The sequence below is a fragment of the Lacerta agilis genome, chromosome 6 (assembly GCF_009819535.1).
Source record: "Lacerta agilis isolate rLacAgi1 chromosome 6, rLacAgi1.pri, whole genome shotgun sequence".
Taxonomy (NCBI): Eukaryota; Metazoa; Chordata; class Lepidosauria; order Squamata; family Lacertidae; genus Lacerta; species Lacerta agilis.
In genome coordinates this window covers 4,091,572-4,111,898 of record NC_046317.1, presented here as the reverse complement: position 1 = coordinate 4,111,898, position 20,327 = coordinate 4,091,572, and the positions used below count along the sequence as shown (strand labels likewise).

At 46.9% G+C, this 20,327-nt stretch overlaps 1 protein-coding gene across 1 annotated transcript in view; it reads right to left on the bottom strand.

Annotated features, from left to right (window-relative positions):
* Window positions 1-20,102, bottom strand: part of PAPPA2 (pappalysin 2) — a 143,626-nt gene extending 123,524 nt beyond the window's left edge. The window contains exons 1-2 of the mRNA XM_033151073.1: window positions 19,601-20,102; window positions 707-1,769 (exon numbers count right to left, since the gene is read on the bottom strand). Coding sequence (XP_033006964.1) covers window positions 707-1,769; window positions 19,601-20,102 — 1,565 coding nt within the window. The remainder of the gene's footprint in view (window positions 1-706; window positions 1,770-19,600) is intronic.
* Window positions 20,103-20,327: the final 225 nt, after the last annotated feature.

Here is a 20,327-nt window from a genome sequence, read left to right as displayed (position 1 = left end):
GGGGCTTTGGTGCCTAGGAGTCTCTAGCAGGGGCGTAGCAAGGGGGGGCGAGGGGGGCGGGCTGCCCCGGGTTCCATAATGGAGGGGGTGACAAATTAGCAAGATTTTTTTTTTTTTGAATGCCTGCTCCGAAGGTCTTATCTTACTATACTAGGGATTATATAGCTATATATGAAATTTCATGCATATTGGTTAATATCTTGACCCTCCTCCGCCAAAATAGCTGTTCACTTGGCTGTTTTCCTATGCCGTGAAGGCTGAAATTTCAGTTCAGAGAACACTTACTGTTCCCAACCCTAACCCTGTGGAAAGCCATCTAATTAGACTTTGAGAGGTTTTTAGGAGGTAATTTAACTACTGTTTGATTTTATACCAATGTTATGTATCTGGTGTTAGCCACCCTGAGCCCGACTTTGGCCGGGGAGGGTGGGAGGGATATAAATAAAAGGGTTTTTTATTATTACTTGTTATTATTCCTTTGTAAGAAAATATGAAATAACGTTAAACCATTTTTGCGGGGGGGGGGTCAATGGGGGGGGCTGACAAGAAATTTTCCGCACCGGGTACCACCTGACCTTCCAATGCCTGGGGGGGGGGGTGTGACAAAAATTTTTTGCCCCCGGGTACCAATTTACCTAGCTACGCCCCTGTTCTCTAGGCAGGAGGGCAGGGCCCTCCCTCCCTCCCTTGTCCGCCCACAACTTACCGGTGTGGAGATTCGGGGTCAAAGCACGTCTTCTTCACGTTGGTCACTCTGGGGTTGCAGCAGTCCCCGTCGTCAAAATTGTCAAGCATGTTGTTGCATTCCATGTTGCAAACCCCATCCCGGCGCACCCAGTCGTAGCAGCGCCCCAGCCGGCGGCAGTCGCCCCCGTCGTAGCCAGTCAGCGGGTGCTCGCACTCGGGGTCACAGTATTCGTTGCCAATCTTGCCGGGCTCGCAGTTCATGAGGACCACGCGGTGGCGGAGCAAGGAGCTGTGCACCTTGTGTACGCTCAGTTGCCAGGTGATGTTATAGCGGCCAAAGGCCCCGCTCAGCACCCGGTGCTGGTGGGCAATCTGTTCCTGGCTGACGGTAGGGTGGAGCCCCTCGTCATCGTGAATGTTGACGACCCGGTAGCGGACCACCTTCTCGTTCCTCAGCGGCCAGTGGCTGTTGTAGTAGGAGATCAACTCCACGTTGTCGCAGACAGTCTGCCCACAGAGAGAGGGCACAAGCGGAGACAAAACCGGAGGCTCCGGCGCTTGGAAGGACTCCACCAGCGGGTAAGCGCCATCTCTGAATGTTACCCATTGCTGCTCCAAGCGGCTGAACCTCGCACTCAGCACCATGGTAGCTTCTCTGTCTTCAACCTTTCTCAAGAAGGCTCTCTGGAGTTTCTCCTGGGGTAAGGCGGCATTCCAAATGGCCAGCAGAGCCATGTGGCCGCGGAAGTGGTGCCCGCCCTCCGAGCTGTCACCTCCCAGAATCAAGGTGCGGCAAGAAGCCATGAAGGGACTGTGGAGGGCCCCAGACTGCTGGGAACTACGAGCCACCCGTTCCCCGTTCAGGTATAGCAGCATCTGCTTCCCGTTGTAGGTGGCGGCCACGTGAGCCCACGTATTGAGTTCGTAGCGGCGTTGTACCGATATGGTGGAAGATCTCTTGAAGCGGTCTGTCCGGAGTGAGAAGAAGAAACGGGCATCCTTCTTCCCGGCGTTCTCCTGCGTGCGGATGCCAAGAGTCCAGCCCCTGTCACTGGCGACGTGGGAGCAATTGTCAAACACACCTGAATGGAGGAGAGAGAAGAAGAAAATTCAGCACAGGGGATGCTAGTACAAAGACCACACTACCTCTCAGCTCAAGAACAGAGGGAGGGAGTTTAGGATGAATCCACACTAGATATTCAAACTGGCTTGGATCCAAGGGCACTACAGTGGCTTCCCTCAAAGAACTCTGGAAACTCAAAGAGATGCGAAGGAGTCTTTGTTTAAGAGGGACTACAATTTCCAAGGTTTCTTGCTAGCAAATCTAAACCAATACAGGTTGGAAATGCATTTATAATGAGCTTTAAAAGGTGTTGAAAAACACATTTACTAAGAAACCAGAGGCCCTTCTGCTGGGCATGACCAACTATGAAATCTCCAACAAGGATAGAACATTCTTTATGTATGCCACAACAGCTGCTAGGATTTTAATAGCTAAAAACTGGAAAACTGAAGAATTACCAACAGTGGAAGATTGGCAGATGAAGTTGATTGAATACATGGAACTCGCAGAACTGACCTGCGAAACTCGGAGACCAGAGGGAAGAAACGGTGCAGGAAGATTGGAAGATATTCAAAGACTATTTGAAACGACGTGAAAAGATAGACATCTGAATTTGAAATCAGCGGATATATAAGGCTACAGTAATGCCAGAAGTTAGATTAAGTAGGATATAAGAAGTAGTTAGAAATATGATATGTTTGTTTTTATTAGGATTAAGATTAAAGTTAAATGATGATTATTGTTTATAAAGATTAAGATTTGATGAGAAAGAAGATTTTACAATGTTATAAAGTTACTAAAGAAGATTAGAAATGAACGCAGGATGTGAGGAGGTCCCCAAACAATGTTATGAATAAGATAAGGATAGTTTAAAAAGTGTTTATTTGTTAAGATTTTTGTATTTTTTGTAGTTTTGTATTTTTTTGTTGTGTTTTGTATTTTGTGTGTGTTTTATTGTTAAAATTTAATAAATTTTCTTTAAAAAAAAAAAAGGAAACCCATTTAAGATTTGGTCCAGCAGACACCAATTCAAACTGGGTTCTCATTTGCAGCCACAACGATAGTATCCAACACTCATCATTAACCTGGGCTGTCGGGAATCTGCTCTGTCAGTCGTGGTGCCGTGCAGGCAGCCAGAAAAGGCACATTCCCTGCACCCTATCCATCTAAAGATCTCATTGGAGAAAGAAGTGCTTTGTTCCAAATCTGAGGCAAGAAAAGGAGGAAGGCAACCAGTGTGGAGGCACCCCCATCACATAACCTCTCCAGCACTGAGCTTTTTTTTGGAGGGGGTAGTCTCCCAAGTTTGCAGCAAATGTGACAACTGGCCAAGTCTCCACAACTGCCACTGAGAAACACACGCACCCAATCCCTGTAGCTATTCTGAAACTTTTTTTTCAGATTGCTTTTTTTAAAATTTCTAAAAAGGAAAGCGAACGCATTGCCCAGAGCGTGGCAAAAATTACGGCTGAATCAGCATTAACCTCAAAAGAATACACTTCTCTCATGCAAACTGCAGATCTGGGAGAAAACTCATACTGTTGGTGAGCCACCGTGGTGACATCTCTTCAAATACTACGTCAGTCTTCTTGACCCTGCACTGTGAAAACTTCTATAAACTGGAAAAACAGCGATCAATGCCTTCCTGCTGTTTCAGTTACAGGTGGGTAGCCGTGTTGGTCTGCCATAGTCAAAACAAAATAAAATAAGAAAATTCCTTCCAGTAGCACCTTAGAGACCAACTAAGTTAGTTCTTGGTATGAGCTTTCGTGTGCATGCACACTTCTTCAGATACACTGAAACGGAAGTCACCAGACCCTTAAATATAGTGAGGGAGTGGGGAGGGGTATTACTCAGAAGGGTGGCGGGAATGGGTGATAGGCTGATAGGTGTGGAAAACCTGTTCTTCCTGCTGTTTAGAATCATAGAGTTGGAAGAGACCACAAGGGCCATCCAGTCCAACCCCCTGCCAAGCAGGAAACACCATCAAAGCATTCCTGACAGATGGCTGTCAAGCCTCCGCTTAAAGACCTCCAAAGAAGGAGACTCCACCACACTCCTTGGCAGCAAATTCCACTGCCGAACAGCTCTCACTGTCAGGAAGTTCTTCCTAATGTTTAAGTGGAATCTTCTTTCTTGTAGTTTGAATCCATTGCCCCGTGTCCGCTTCTCTGGAGCAGCAGAAAACAACCTTTCTCCCTCCTCTATATGACATCATTTTATATATTTGAACATGGCTATCATATCACACCTTAACCTTCTCTTATTATTTATTGAAACAAAATAGAAAATTCTTTCCAGTAGCACCTTAGAGACCAACTGAGTTTGTTCTTGGTATGAACTTTCGTGTGCATGCACACTTCTTCAGATACACTTCTTCAGGTACTTATTTATTATTATTATTATTATTATTATTATTATTATTATTATTATTATTATTAAATTCATTGTCACTAGTATTTATATTACTAGATCAGGATCTTTGCTTGCAACTCAAGGCGGTCTGTAGTCTTGAAGGTCGCAGCAGGCACCAAGTCACGCTGCATCCAGGGATCCAAACTTGCTTTGTTCAGCTTTGTTCCCTACCAGTGGAGCTATCCAGAGAGTCAGTGCTGACTGAGCAACTATAAGCCCCTTAGAGGAAAATCGCAGCGGACAGCCCCTGAGTGGCTACTCTTGGTCTCAGCCCTGTCTGTGTTAAACAGGCTTATTTCTTGCCTCTTCAACAGAACAGAATTATTTTCTCAGCTGGCTTACTGGGAGAACTGAATGTAGCCTGGAGAACTGCCCTAGCTTCAATTCTGCCACCAGGCCACTCATATTCTGCAGACTGGGCACTTGCATGCATTTTGCATAAATTAATCGGCTGAAATCTCCCACGTTTTAGGACACTTTATTTTTTTTTGCAGGTGAAAAGGGAGGTGATAAGTCATTAAAGGAGAATGACTTGGAAATGTTTCTAGGCTCTTGTCCTCTTGTCCATGAGGGTTAGAATCACGTTTTATTTAAATGACATCTGATGACCTTAGGATGCCAAATGTGTTACTAAGCGTGAACAGTTGCAGGAATATCTCGTCAGGGGCTCATTGCCAGCTCCAAAATTCCCTTCTTGTTGTCAGGGACTCTGAAGCTTGAAGTGGGAACCTCGTGGCCTGAAACTGGAGCCCAAACTAGCAGACTGTCCAGTGGAACTGAATGCATTCAACTGCAAGAATCCTCTTAAGGCGCAGAAAGGAATAAGAATATGCAACACTGGCCCTGCCTGAAGCCTCTAGGTTGGCCATTCACAGTAGCTCTTGGCCAGGTCAACAGAACAATGCCTTCTGCTCAGTGAAGCTGTGTGGCGGTTCGCTCAACCTGCACAGGACCCCCAGACGTTTAACGGTCCGTTGATACCTGCGCTCACCACTTTGTTAATTAAACGCTGCCACCAACCAGTTTGTCTGGTATTTTACTTCACTCAGTTCAGTCAAGGAGAATATTGGAACAACTGTTTTTATTGAAGTTTAGTACAAGCATGTGGTTTCTAAATAAACAATTCCTTTCTTGGTTGTGTTCTTGTTAACAACAGTGCCCAGCGATTTCTCCTGCCCCTGTTCCTACTCCTTCCCTTGCCACCCTCCTTCCAACCTCTCAATACCCACAACAAGCCCCCAAGACAAAGACAAAGGCCCTGACAAAAGACAAGACAAAAGACTCCCTTCCTTCCCTGGGAGGGGTTTATATAGCCCACATAACTCCGCCCCCTAAAGGTTCTTACTGGTTATTCCTTTTAACTCCTTCTATGCCATTCCTAAGTCAAGGGAATAAACAACTACCTGACATTCAGAAAACACCTAAAGGCAGCCCTGTTTAGGGAAGTTTTTAATTTGTGACTCTGTATTGTATTTTGATATTTGTTGGAGGCCGCCCAGAGTGGCTGGGGAGACCCGGCCAGATGGGCGGGGTATAAATAATAAATTATTATTATTATTATTATTATTATTATTATTATTATTATTATTATTATTATTATTATTATAAGTTTGGGTGATCGCCACAAGCTGGAGCACATATTCACCACATCTAATGAAAGGACATTTTAGCTGTACATTTAAATATTTTTATAGCTTGAGGAAATGCTTCCATTAATGTTCTTACCCATCCTGAGCCTTCAAGGTGAGGAAATGTCATATATTTTAAACACATACAAAAATGCTCTGCTCCCACTGTTCTAGAAGCATCCCTTCCAATAAGTTTTCGCACAAGAGTCTACTTCTGTTCACAGCCCCGAAATCTCTTTTAAGGATGAGTTAGCGCGAAACAACCACAAGGATACTTTTTTGCGCTCTCTCTCACTGCATGCTCCTCAGTATCCAGAGGAGGAGCTTCCGCACATTCAGTTTCATCAACAAGTGTCCGCTTGGAGCTCTGCAATTGTTACCAAAGAGCTTCTACATCTGGAGCCACATCTGGCATTGGCAAACCTGCTCCCTCCCCTTGATGCTGTTCCAGCTCTTCGCATTTGCCCACTGCCGTCCGAGACTTCACCCTGCTAGAGGCCCAGAAACTACTGCTCTGGAAAAGCCAAGAACATTTTCCGGGCCCCTGTGTCAGAAGACCAGCCAGCAAGCAGGAATATGCCCAGGAATGTGTCTGATACTGCGATCTGAGAGCTTCACTCCAGCATCGCTTCGAACAAGCAAGCAATTCCCTTTGTCGGGAAGCCAACGTGTGAAACCATCCAACATAGGAGCAAGGGGGTGGAAGCAGGAGCTGAGGGGGTCCTGGTGCAGAGAGAGACAGCTGTGATAAGGGCTTAGGCTCATGCAGAAAGGAGAGAACCCAGAGGGCCTCCAGGAGAGCTGTGTGGCAGAAGGTGGCATCTGTTGCAACAGGGCATTGCCGGGAGGTTAGGAAGTGGGGGGGATCTAGAGCACAGGTGGAGAACCTGTGGCCCTCTGGGAACTTGCTGGACTCCCAGGGGACGATGGGAGTAGGGAGTCCAACATCACACAGAAAGCCACTGGTTTTCTCTGCCCACAATTTCAAGGCTTTGCTTCAAAGCACCATCCTTGAGAAAAGCTAGTTACGGCCAAGGTTCTAGCATCACACCATAAGAATCAAGAAAGACCTAGTCCTGAGATACACTGAGTGCTGCTGGTCCCCAAGGCAAGCTGCTAAGCCTCTTGATGGGGGCTGCTCCCTGAGCCCACACAATCATCGGTTTTGTAACATCCTGGACTGCTTGTCTGCATGCTTCTGGCCACAATTCAAAGTGCTGCTATTAACCTTCCAGCGGGGAGGGGCATGGGTCTCAGGAGATGAAGGGTCGAGGCTCTGGGGATGTCGGAGAGACCCTGCACTCCCCTAGCCCAAGGGGCAAGGAAGGAGGCATGCAATTTCCGTCGCCCCAAAGGCGTTGAGGGGTGAAATGAAAGGATGGGTTTTCGTATACCGAAACTCTTTTGTTGGGGGTCAGAACCGGAAGGGGCCATTCCCGGATTCTGCCGACGTTCGATGCATACATGAACTTATTAGCTCTGCACTATACATAGTATGCACAATAAAACTACTAAAGGAAAGGTTGAAGTTTTGCCTGGTTACTCATGAGCAACTAACCGAGGACCTTACAACAACCTATTATATGTCAACGTTGTTGGAGATTCATTCTCCGTGTCTGTAGTCATGGGATTGTTATCTATCACATGACGGTGTATGTTTTCATTCCACAGAGTGGGAAGTGATGGAGACAGGATGTTTGTGTTACTATGTTCCCTGAAGTGGGACTATTGTCCTTTGTTCTCTCTCTTTGCTGTCTGATGCTAGAGAGAGAGGGAGCCATGTTTCAGTGCTGCGTGTGTGTTTATATGTAAATAAAGTAGATTAGCCAAAATGCTGAGTTGCTGAAGTCTGTTTACGCATGCTATGAAGACTCTGCAGATCCCTAAGTGTGCTGATGCTTCTTGGTATCAGTCGCTGTGATGTTTGGGCAGAAGAAAGCTTTTGAAGTTCCCGAATGACCGACCAGGAGGGAGAGAACATGCCAGCCGGGCATGTGTCTCTGCCAGGGTCCTACATGAGAGTAGGACGCTCCTGCTAACAAAGGTGTGGGAGAATGACTAGGGCAAGCCATGGAGAGGAGCAAAATGCATTACATCAGCTCTCCACCTGTTTTCAGAACCTGGTGATAATTATTTTTGTAGATGAAAGGAGGAATGAGAAAACTGGCCCCTGGTGTAAGAAAGACGGCAGAAACATAAAGGGGAAAAATACAAGTCTCATAGCTGGCACGCTGGCCCTGTAAGTCTTCACCTAATACATCCAAGCTACAGTCAGTATTGTTGGAATGTGTGTGAACAAATTGGTTCATAGCTTTGCCCTTGGAGCGAATGTGCAGGAGTTTTGGATTCCTGCACAAAAATTTAAAGCAAACCTATACTGAAACAAAATCCAAGTACAGCACATAACTGGAAGTCCCCCAAACAATATTCTAAGCAACATAGGGCGATAAAATCTGCTTCAGTTTAGGCTGCTTTACGTTGCCCCACAAACTTACCTCATGTTATTTTGGAAGCAAGGATGCAAGAAGAATTATCACTAGCTGTATTTTACAGACAATAATAAGACTAAAAGAAGAAAGATCCCCTTTTCTCCTTAAAAACAGCGATCTCCTTATGTTGTTCTTTGCAGTCTTAATTGTAATTTTTTTTTTAAAGAAAGTGAGGAACTGAAGCACAGAATTAGCAGCCCTGGGTTTGGAGACGGTAACCTGAAATTCCCTCCCACATAAACTTGAAACTACTCTGGTCAGCTGCCAGGAGCTGAGTATATGAATGCAAAACTTCAAGTGGCTGCAAATGACTCCCAGGCAATGGCTTTGGCATCAGCATTCCTGCCGGTCATTCTCTCTCCTTCTTTCTCTAACCAATCAAAGCACTGCCTGGCTCCCACCCAGGGAAGACTTTGGGTGACAGAAGTAACTGAGAGGGTCTCCCCAGAAGCTTCCAACATCCCTCTCCTGTGCAGCTGTACAGCCCAACACCCATTCTGAGCACCGTATTTTTCGCTCCATAGGGCGCACCTCGCTTTTAGAGGAGGAAACAAGAAAAAAAAATATTTTTCTGGTTTTCCACTTCTAAAAGCCCTGTTTTTTTGAGGATCAGCTAAAAGTTTTGCAGCTTTTTTGCAAAGGGAAAAGCCCTGGTTTTTTGAGGATCAGCTAAAAGTTTTGCAGCTTTTTTTTGCAAAGGGAAAAACCCTGTTTTTTTTTAGGATCAGCTAAAAAAAAATTGCAGCCTTTTTTGGCAAAGGGGGAAAAGCAAAGCTCCTTTTGCAAAGGGGGAAAATCAAAGAGGAAAAGCCCCATTTTTATGGGGTTCAACTTACATTTTTTCTGCAGCTTCTGAAGGAAAGGGAGCCATTTCTACAGTTTCCAGACAGATAATCTAATCAGCCAGTCACATGTTGCTGGGGAAACAAACAACCTCCCTCTGCAGCACATTCAATAATGGAGGGCGGGGCTGAAAGGGAGCCGGGACTCTTATCTCTCTCCCGATCTCTTGCTGATCAGCTGCTGAGCGGGGTCCTTTCAACACCCCCTTTTCTCTTTGTAAAATAAAAGGCATGATCCTCTTTTGGCCCCTGGGCAATTCAGCTCCAGGGACCTCAATTCGCTCCATAAGACGCACAGATATTTCCCCTTACTTTTTAGGAGGAAAAAAGTGTGTCTTATGGAGCAAAAAATATGGTAACCCTTTGTGTTTCTTGTCAGGTTGCCCACCTGTGAGGGTTTCAAAGGTCCAGCGCCTGGCAGACCCCAGCGCACGGCAGGTGGACCCACATTCAGCTTGGTGAGCTGGGTTCCATGCCATGCTGGTCTGCTCTGGAGATATTTTCACAAGGAGACTAAGTGCCTGGCTCAAAAAGAGGGTTTAAACGCCGCTGCTGTGTTATGTGACTTCAAACTGTAGGTAACAGGCCAAATCGTTTAATGTTCCACCATCTAAAAAGCTAGCTGTCAGGGTTATAGCGTAACTTTTTCTCCAATATGCTAGCTTTCTATGTGTAGGGGATTTGTTTGTATAGAGGAAAATTCACCTTGGTTGCCCCTGAAATAGTACAGTCCAGAAACGGTTTTGCCACATCAAATCCTGCAGTGTGAACTAAGCCTGAGCATTAGAGGTTTCAACCAAGCAATCTTTGAACCTTTCTGTTCTATAGTTCCTTGCTGTTTTAAGGCTGGTGGAATACGTTGTGTTGCCCGTCTCAAACACAAGCCATCCTCGCATACCAACATATTTTGAAAAATCCGGAAACGCTAACAAAGGGTCTCTAGAAACAGAAGCTAGAAAAGCACCTCGGAAAAATCTGGGCTAGAAAACACACCATCTTCCCCCTAATGGCCTCATATAGCACTGGCCCAAATGCAGACATGTACTGCCCCACCTTTAATCTCTGGAATCGGCGCCTCCCGTTCCCAACCCATGGAGACGGTTCAGGAAGACAGCACATTCAATGGTGTCCAAAGCTGCTGACAGATCTCACAGCAGCAGTGGGGCTGAACTTCCCGGGTCTCTTCCTCAAAAAAAAGGTCATCTGTCAGGGTGGCCAGGGCCAGTTCCAGGCCAAACCCAGGCAGGCCTGAACCCAGACTCACAATCTGTTTCCTCCAATGTTGTTGTTGTTGTTGTTGTTCAGTCGTTCAGTCGTGTCCGACTCTTCGTGACCCCATGGACCAACCAGAGCACGCCAGGCACGCCTATCCTTCACTGCCTCTCGCAGTTTGGCCAAACTCACGTTAGTAGCTTCGAGAACACTGTCCAACCATCTCATCCTCTGTCGTCCCCTTCTCCTTGTGCCCTCCATCTTTCCCAACATCAGGGTCTTTTCCAGGGAGTCTTCTCTTCTCATGAGGTGGCCAAAGTACTGGAGCCTCAACTTCAGGATCTGCCCTTCCAGTGAGCACTCAGGGCTGATTTCTTTAAGGATGGATAAGTTTGATCTTCTTGCAGTCCATGGGACTCTCAAGAGTCTCCTCCAGCACCATAATTCAAAAGCATCAATTCTTCGGCGATCAGCCTTCTTTATGGTCCAGCTCTCACTTCCGTACATTACTACTGGGAAAACCATAGCTTTAACTATACGGACCTTTGTCGCCAAGGGTGGCCAGGGCCAGTTCCAGGCCAAACCCAGGCAGGCCTGAACCCAGACTCACAATCTGTTTCCTCCAATAGTGCCACCCAGTTAAACTGGGAAGCCTTGCCCAGTTTACCTTCGTGTATTCCAAGGGTGCCCCCCAGTATTTTCTGCCGCTTCTACTCTTTCAGCAGGGCTCGTTTCACAAATGTTTCGAGTTAGACTCAGCTGCTGGCTCTATAATCCACAGACAGACCTACGCTGAGGGGGTGACGAACCTCTTAACCACAACTTAGCACTTAGGCAGGAAATCTCACCAAATTAATATTTCTAGTTTTGCACAGTCTTCAGGAAACTGGTGTGGCGGATGACAAAACCGGCGGCTTGCCCAAGCTACATGGTGAGAGAGCGTGTTCATGCGAAGCCGTTTCGTGCTACGAGGTAACCAACAAAGCTTCGCGGGCACTGCGATGAGGCTTCCCTGGCCCAGATCCTACTCGGAGCGCTTAAGATCACAGGGAAGCAACAGGCACCACAAGGACTTCAGCGTGACTTGGAAGTTTGCTCAGCAGTTGGGCTTCTCAGTCGCCCCGTGTTGAGACTGAGCACAGTGTAACCTTTTAACATTCAAGAAATGCTACACTAGGTTACCGTATTTTTCGCTCCATAGGGCGCACCGTTTTTTTTGCAAAGGGGGAAAAGCAAAGAGGAAAAGCCCCGTTTTTATGGGGTTCAACTCACATTTCTGCAGCTTCTAAAGGAAAGGGAGCCTTTTCTACAGTTTCCAGACAGATAATCTAATCAGCCAGTTACATGTCGCTGGGGAAACAAACAACCTCCCTCTGCAGCACATTCAACAATGGAGGGCAGGGCTGAAAGGGAGCCGGGGACTCTTATCTCTCTCCCAATCTCTTGCTGATCAACTGCTGAGCGGGGTCCTTTCAACAACACCCCCTTTTCTCTTTGTAAAATAAAAAAGCATGATCCTCTTTTGGCCCCTGGGCAATTCAGCTCCAGGGACCACCATTCGCTCCATAAGACGCACAGATATTTCCCCTTACTTTTTAGGAGGAAAAAAAGTGCATCTTATGGAGCAAAAAATACGGTATGTATCACAACCTGAAGCAAAAAGAGGAATCCAGAATTCTGCAAGCTGAAATTCTTTCTGGGAATGTGGAAGAGTCTGGACCAATCACTGCAGTGAATTTTGCCAAGGCAATTCTACTCCCTCCCCCAGGAGGTTAGTCTAATCCCTCTACCAGAGGTTCCCCCAACTATGTGTTGAGGCTGTCTTGCTTTTAACGCCCTTGGTCTCGTCTCTTGGGTGCTTGTCCTGCCCTGGCTTTGATTGTTCTGTTTTCTATGTCAGCATCATGTTGCTGCCACTCAGCCACGTTGCTTGCATTTGTATTACATTTCAATGTTATTTTTGGGTTCTATCTATTTTATTCTGGGAGCCAGTTTGGAAGCCAATGGGTAGAAAAGCAGTCTAGAAATACTAATTCTATATATAGATATATACTATTCCTGTAATTTTTATTTTTTAAGTTCCGCATTACCACTGCAGAAAAACGATTTCAATCAAGGACTAGCAGAGAAGCAAGGACTTTGAAGGCAGTAAGGGCGAGAGTGAGGAATTGGATGCGCTCGTAACTAAAGCAGGGAACAAGGTGGGACATTTGAAATGATGTGAAAGTCCTTCCAGTGAGAGCCAGTGTGGTGTAGTGGTTAAGAGCGGTAGACTCATAAACTGGGGAACTGGGTTTGCGTCTCCGCTCCTCCACATGCAGCTGCTGGGTGACCTTGGGCTAGTCACACTTCTCTGAAGTCTCTCAGCCCCACTCACCTCACAGAGTGTTTGTTGTGGGGGAGGAAGGGAAAGGAGAATGTTAGCCGCTTTGAGACTCCTTCGGGTACTGATAAAGCGGGATACCAAATCCAAACTCTTCTTCTTCTTCTTCCTCTTATGTTGGCGGGCATATCCCTGGGAACACGTAGGGACTTTCTTAGATTGGAAGCTGTCCAAACTCCCATTTCTCAGAGCTATTCTCAGGATTCCCCCGTCTGTAGCGGGTGCGGTCATGAGATTAGAGGTGGGTTGGCAAGCCTTTCGATATGTGGCCCTAAAGACCAAGCTTTGGCTATGGCTTAAACTTTGTTTTAACCTGGTAGGCATGGCACCCCTGCTACTGAGGGATGATTTCCAATCCTCGTGGGGAAAAAGAGATTTTAAACAAAGTGCAGACTTGTGGACTGTCACATCTCTTTCTGGAGCCCATGACATTCACTCATGCCAAAGCTGTGATCTCTCAAAGACTGAGGGACATTGCTAGACAAGAGGACATTGCTTGTGTGAAACCAGGGATGTTTTGGGGGGAGCAGATCTTCCAGAATTCACCAGCCCCTTACCTGGCGGAAATCCACTATGTGGAATACCGCAAACTCCTCACAGCAGCTAGGTTAAACGTCCTGGAAACAGCGGTCTTGTTGGGAAGATATAAGGGAGTCCCATATGCCCTGAGACTCTGTCCCTGTGCCTTGGGAATGGTTGAGTCAACCGAACACATTCTCCTGACCTGTCCATTTTATGTAGACCTTAGACAAAAACTGATAGCTCCACTCTTAGGCCACCTTAGCCTGGTAGATAGAGAATGTCAGGTTTCGTTTTTGGTGAACAATTTTACTTGGTACCACAACCTTTGAGGTGGCCAAATTTCTTCTTTTGGCCCTTAAACGACATAAGGTTAAAATCGATAGTATCGATATGGGTCTTTATGTATAATCTACTTTTGGTGTATGTTTTAGTGTAAACCCCTCTGAGTTGTCTCAGGTGTTTTAAAATTTGTATGGATGATAATTGTGTTCTGACTGACGGTCGAATAAATTGTTGTTGTTGTTGTTTGAAATGATGTCCCTCTTGACCTCCTCTCATGGTGGTCACCAACAGGCTTGGGACCTAATGGATATCGCTTGCAGAACTGGTTGCAGGAACGGGCATCTCTAAGGAGGGCCAATGTGTCTGGCCAGAACAACTAAGACCGCTTGAAAAAGGACCACCATGATCACATAAACTGCAACGACCACATTCACACACACCTCAAAGCAGTGCTCCATACAAATCAGCCCCACTACACAATCCATTGCAGATCACAAAACCTCTGGAACTGCTGCAAGAGACTGCACAGAGACAGGTCCCCGGTACCTACTGGATTTATTTTAAGAAATTGAGGGGAAATTTACATATGCACGGGTGTCAGAAAATAATACCACTTGGGCCACTTCCCACAAATATCCAATGTCTGCATTTGGTCCAATGCCAAACTGTGGTTTACTGCAGCCTTCCCCAACCTGGCGCCCTCCTGTGTTTTTGGAATACAATTCTTGTGGGCTCAGACCAGCATCAGAGATGACTCCAGCTAAATCATGGAATCGCAGAGATGGAAGGTACCAGGAGAGTCATCTAGTCCAACCCCTTGCAATGCAGGAATCTTGTGCCCGATGTGGGACTCAAACCCAGAACTCTTGAGATTAAGAGTCTCATGCTCTCCTGACTGAGCTCTCCCAGGCCCAGGAGGGCAAAAATGTATGGTTCTATTGGTACAGCATCAGACTCTTAATCTCAGGGTTGTGGGTTTGAGCCCACACTGGGCAAAACATTCCCACATTGCAGGGGGCTGGACTAGATGACCCTCGTGGTCCCTTCCAACTCTACAATTCTTTGATTCTAAGGCTGACTCTAAGTCTTGGGCTTATGCACTCCCTTACCACTTTTCCCACCACCACCACAGTCACGAGGAGCAGACTGGAAGCTTTGGCTTCCGTTTTAAGATAACTGCATTTTGTGGCCGTGTCTCAAGGCAGTCAAGCTGTGGCTAGTCTTAATTATGGCTCAGACGGCAAAGCCAACTTCAAATTGTGGTTTCAGATCCTGGCTTGTTTCCTTAAACCATAGTTAAGGCAAACCACAGTTCTGAGTTGTGACATAACAACAAATCACGAAACTGAAGCTCCCCGTTTTCTCCTTGGATTGGAGAAGGAGCACCTAACACGAAGCCAAGGTTCAGAACTGAACTCAGCCAGGGGCCATGCTCCGAAGTAATGCTAAACCAGGAAGGACGATTTCTCTCTGCACCCAGAGGGCTCCCACTTTGCTCCTCCTTTAGCTGGGGATGAAAACGAAACCGCCGAATCCAAACCAGTTTTTGAGGTTTGCTTCTCCGCTCAACAAACCTTGATCAGGAAGCCAAGAACAAACCTCCTTGACTTCAGATGATGGCTTATTTGGAGAGAAAAGTTCAGATGTAGCGCTAAGACTGCCACTCTGTGGTTTGTTCCATCACTTTTGAAAACTTAAAAATGGTTTATAGCTGGGGGATTTTTTAAAGTCAGCATGTTTTTAACTCCAGACTTGTCTCAACGGTTGTAATGCTTTTACGTTTTAAGTAAACTGCTGAAAGCTATTTTTTTTTCCAATTAAGCAGCACACAAATTCTGTTTTGATAAAATAAATAAGGGAGGAGCAAAGTGGGAGAACTTGAGCTCATGCACAGCACAGTTAAACAAGACATACTTTGTGCCCTAAGCCTTGGACACATTAGATTAGTAGTTTCAAACACAGCATTTCAAGTCACACAGTTTTAAAGGTCAGAGGAGGGGCAGGGATGTCTTCACACAATGCCCTTGAGCTGGCACAGACCTGTAGCCAGTGGGGGCTAAGGGGGACCTGCCCCCCCCCAAAAAAATATTTCCTGTTGCCGCTCGCCCATTTTCTTACAAAGAAATAATTAAATCAACAGGAAGGCTTTTGCCTTCCTTTCTTAAAGGTAATCCAATTCCCCCACCCCAGCCTAGCATTAATTAAACTATACATTTCTGCCATCCTATTTTATTCTTTGTTCATAACTCATATTTGTATTTTTCACTGCGCAAGCCAGCTCAAGCATCTTTTTGGAAAGGCAGAGTGAAAATGATGTGAATGAATGAATGAATGTCTGCGTTACATACAGACCAGGCTGCGTAACTCCACCTTGGAGCGCAAATTAATTTGACCCCCAAATGCCCAGTTCTGTACCTCCAATATTCATCTGTAAAACAGGAAAATATCTCTGCTGACATGCCCACCAGTTGTGATTTAACTGCTCAAGCTGCACGGCATGGCAACTTCTGACAGCTGCATCCGAAACCACACAGTATAAAGCACACCATTGGGCAGCACCCCCTGGATGAGGCCGTAAGAACCAAAACAATTATTTGGCAATAGTGTTTGGTGATGTAGGAGTTGTTTGTCCCTCCACGCACCACTGGCATCAACCTGTCTCTAAGTTTCAGGCACCCGTCTACGTGTGATGCAGAAGGATCCAATTTCTGGCAGAGAAGGAATTTTTGTAGTTGCAGCAGCTGGAAGCATGGTTAAAACTCCTGACATGCAAGATGCATAAACACTATACATTTAAATCGCATTGAAAGCAGAGTTTTCCCCCTCACACACCCCCAAATAGAATTCTGGGCACTGTAGTTTGTTAGGAGTTGCTTGGAATTGTAATTCTGTGAGGGTTAAACTACAGTGCCTGGAATTCTTTGATGGAAAGAATGTGTTTTGAATGCAGCTAGTCTTTTCTGGTGCTTAAGAAATAAGCTTCCCATGATAGTTCAGAATGAACCAGCATTGCTCTGGTAGTTTTTGAGCAGGAGTGGGCAGACGTTAAGGTTGAGTGGCTGACTTTGGTAGGGTTGTTGTTGTTGTTTTACAAGAATACCATGGTCTTTCTATCAGAGACGAGTGAAAAAGGCACACAGTTAGAATTAAAGAGCAGGGCACACTGTGAGTCCGGGAATTTATTTTCAGTACCAGAGCTAAATGAGCTCAAAATCCTTTCACACCAAATCCACTTCTAGTTGGCTTTCTTCATTTCAGCAACGAATTTAGATGACAAAAGTCATTTTGTGGTCGCATTGTTAAACAACTGCAAAGTCAGAAACCTTTGCGCACCTACTGCAAATAACCCTGAGATCAACCAGCAGTTCCCAATCTAATTTCTAGGCATCTGGGTCGGAAAGCAAACAGAGAATTCTATTTCTTGCACCAATTTCCGCTGCTGCAAAGGCACAGTGGTACTCATAACCAGGTAGAAACCTGCACTCTCTCATGGAGGCCCATGACGAGTAACATCACTGCCTGATTAATTCCACGAAAATCTGAAGAACTTCACATGTGAAAAGCCCAGAAAAATTCAGAACCTTCCATATGTCACATATTCCAATGGTCCCTATTTACCTTGGACAGTGTATATTTTCTGATAAAGATGCATATAATTTTGTTGGTCAGAACTATTGGGCTGAAAGGTACCTAAAAGGTAAAGGGACCCCTGACCATTAGGTCCAGTCGTGTCCGACACTGGGGTTGCGGCACTCATCTCGATTTACTGGCCGAGGGAGTCGGCGTACAGCTTCCGGGTCATGTGGCCAGCATGACTAAGCCGCTTCTGGCGAACCAGAGCAGCGCACGGAAACGCCGTTTACCTTCCCGCCGGAGTGGTACCTATTTATCTACTTGCACTGTGACATGCTTTCGAACTGCTAGGTTGACAGGAGCTGGGACCGAGCAACGGGAGCTCACCCTGTCACAGGGATTCGAACCGCCGACCTTCTGATCAGCAAGCCCTAGGCTCTGTGGTTTAACCCACAGTGCCACCTGGGTCCCTAATTTCCACATAGGTATGTGGGACCTATTTCCACATAAGTAGGTATAAACCTATACCTACTTATGTGGAAACAAAATAAAATGAAAAATAAAAAATTCCTTCCAGTAGCACCTTAGAGACCAACTAAATTTGTTCTTGGTATGAGCTTTCATGTGCATGCACACTTCAGATACCATGCACATTCTTCAGATGCATGCACATGAAAGCTCATACCAAGAACAAACTTAGTTGGTCTCTAAGGTGCTACTGGAAGGAATTTTTATTTATTTTTTTATTTTGTTTTGACTATGGCAGACCAACACGGCTACCTACCTGTAACTACTTATGTAGAAATAGGTCCCAGGTGATCTCTGGGAATTCAGCAAGACTCACCCTATAAGTTGTTTATTTTAAAGTTATGTTTTCATTCTGACTTTTCTGTATTGGATCAGATTGTTATTAGGTGTATGATCTTTGTTGTCTATTTTCTTGTTTCTTCAGCTTGTAAACCACCTTGTGCATAGTAATATGGAAAGGCAGTACACAAATTGAAAGGGATATGAAAATGAAACACACAGGCCAGCTTCAAGCCATGCATAGCGCAAAAAAACTCTTGTTGATTTGAAACTGTTTTCCTTCTAAGTAAAAAACCTTTCCTTGCTCTGTAGTGCAGCACATGCTTCAGCAATGTGAGCAATGTGTAGAACACAAGGAAGGGCTGCATTCAGCACTCAATTCTTTATGCATTATCTGGAGTATCCGCTAGTAAACAGGTACTCCCATTTTCATCTGTGAAATGTTACAGTGTAAAATATGCTTGCTGTCAGGGTGCTTCCAGACCAGGGCTTAGTACTGCAAACCGGTCATTCAAGATATTGCAAACAGGCCATTGGCATGAACACTCCCCCCCCCCCGCCCCAACTTATTGGTTATCCGGATTCATGGGGGGGGGGGAAAGTACTGGCTGGCTTTTTGATGCTGATGGCATCCCCTCTGTGTAAATGCTGCAAAAAAAAAAAAAGCGTCCGTATGCATGAACAGCACCAAACCTACACCAAACACCCATCTGGAGGTACTCTAGGACAGTGTTTTTCAACCTTTTTTGGGCAAGGGCACACTTGTTTTATGAAAAAAATCACGAGGCACACCACCATTAGAAAATGTTTAAAAAATTTAACTCTGTGCCTATATTGACTATATATAAAGTAATTCTCTTGAATAGGAATCAAATAAACACAATTTTTCCCATGGCACACCAGGCAACATCTCGCGGCACACTGTGGTTGAAAAACACTGCTCTAGGAATATTAATTTGCTGGACAGTCCAGTTATCCGTCAAGTCAGAAAGGTGAAGCGAGTAATGGATCAAGGGGTTTAAAGGAAACCACAAAAGAATCAGGAAAATCAAATCAAATCATTTTGAATACAGAGTTGAAGAGCCTTCCGGTTATTAGTTGCCAAGTTTAGAATGGTAGAATCATAGAGTGTGGAAAGGACCACAAGGGTCACCTAGTCCAACCCCCAAGACTCTTCTGCCCAACGTGGGGCTCGAATCCATGCCTGCTCTACCTACTGAGCTATCCTTCCTTTCTTTCATTTCAGAGTGGGTGCGGCAAGCAGAACAAAAGCTTACTTCTACCAGGAAAGGTGAGCATTCTTAACAGTCAGACCGACCCTATGCCTATCTACTGTGGCTCTTTGTGGCCAGTCTTAGCCCCTCCCTACCCCCCACCCAACACTTTGTCAAAACTTCTTGAAAAGTAATGGGAAGGGTATCTGCGTTTATTCCCCTCCCCCGGGGGGTAGGGCACGTTAGATCGGTAAAGTCTAACTTAAAGTACCATCAGCGCCACCCCTCGGGTCCAGCTGGGAGTCCCTCGAGCCTAACTCGAAGGAAACAGGAACGTCGTCGGGCGCTGGGATTGCGCGCATCTTTGACTTCTCTCGGTTTTCGAGGGCAGCTCTCGGAAAAGCCCGGGAGTCTGCCTCCTCCTCCCTGCGGACCTGGCCCAGCCTTCACCCCCTTCCCTTCCCCAGCGCCCCTCCCGCTTACCTGCGACGATGGCTGGGTTACTCTGGCCGCCCTCGGGCTTCAGCCACGCCTCGACGGTGAACTCTAAGCGGGGCAGCTCGGCCACGACCCCCGGGCGCAACAGCAGCTGCTCCCTCCTGCCCGAGAAGTAGAGCGCGGCGACGGCGCCTGGAGCGGAAGGTCCGGCGGCTCTGGCGCGCGCGCGCCGCGGAAAGGGGCTGCTCTCGCCCCACGTGTCCTCCACGCTGCTGCCCTCGGCGCTCCGGGCGCGCCTGGGCTGCACCGGCGCCGCCGCTGCTGCCGCCCGCCCTGGACGCGGGTAGGTGGCGTCGGGGCGCAGCGGCCGCGCGGCAGAGCGAGTCCTGCGAAGCCAGCAGCGCTCCCCGTCGTGCGACTCCGGCGTCGGGCTCCCGCTCGGCCTCCGCCAGGCGGGCTCGGAGCCGGCCACGCCCAGCAGGGCCACGGTCGCCAACAGGAAGGCGGCGGCGGCGGCCACCAGCGGCGTCCAGCCGGGACGTGCCATCCTCCGGCGCGCACCTTCAGGGCAGCCGCTGCCTGTCCTTGTGTCCGTGCCGGTCCCTCGGCTCCCTTTCACATGGGTCGGCCCCGGGCGCGTCGATTGCTGCCGGGCTTCAGCTGCTGCATACCCTCTGCTCCGAGCGCCGGAGAACGGTCAGGTGCATCGTCTCGCCCGGCGAACTTCTCCCCCGAGCGCCCTGCCCAGCAGGGTCACAGGACCAAGGGGGCC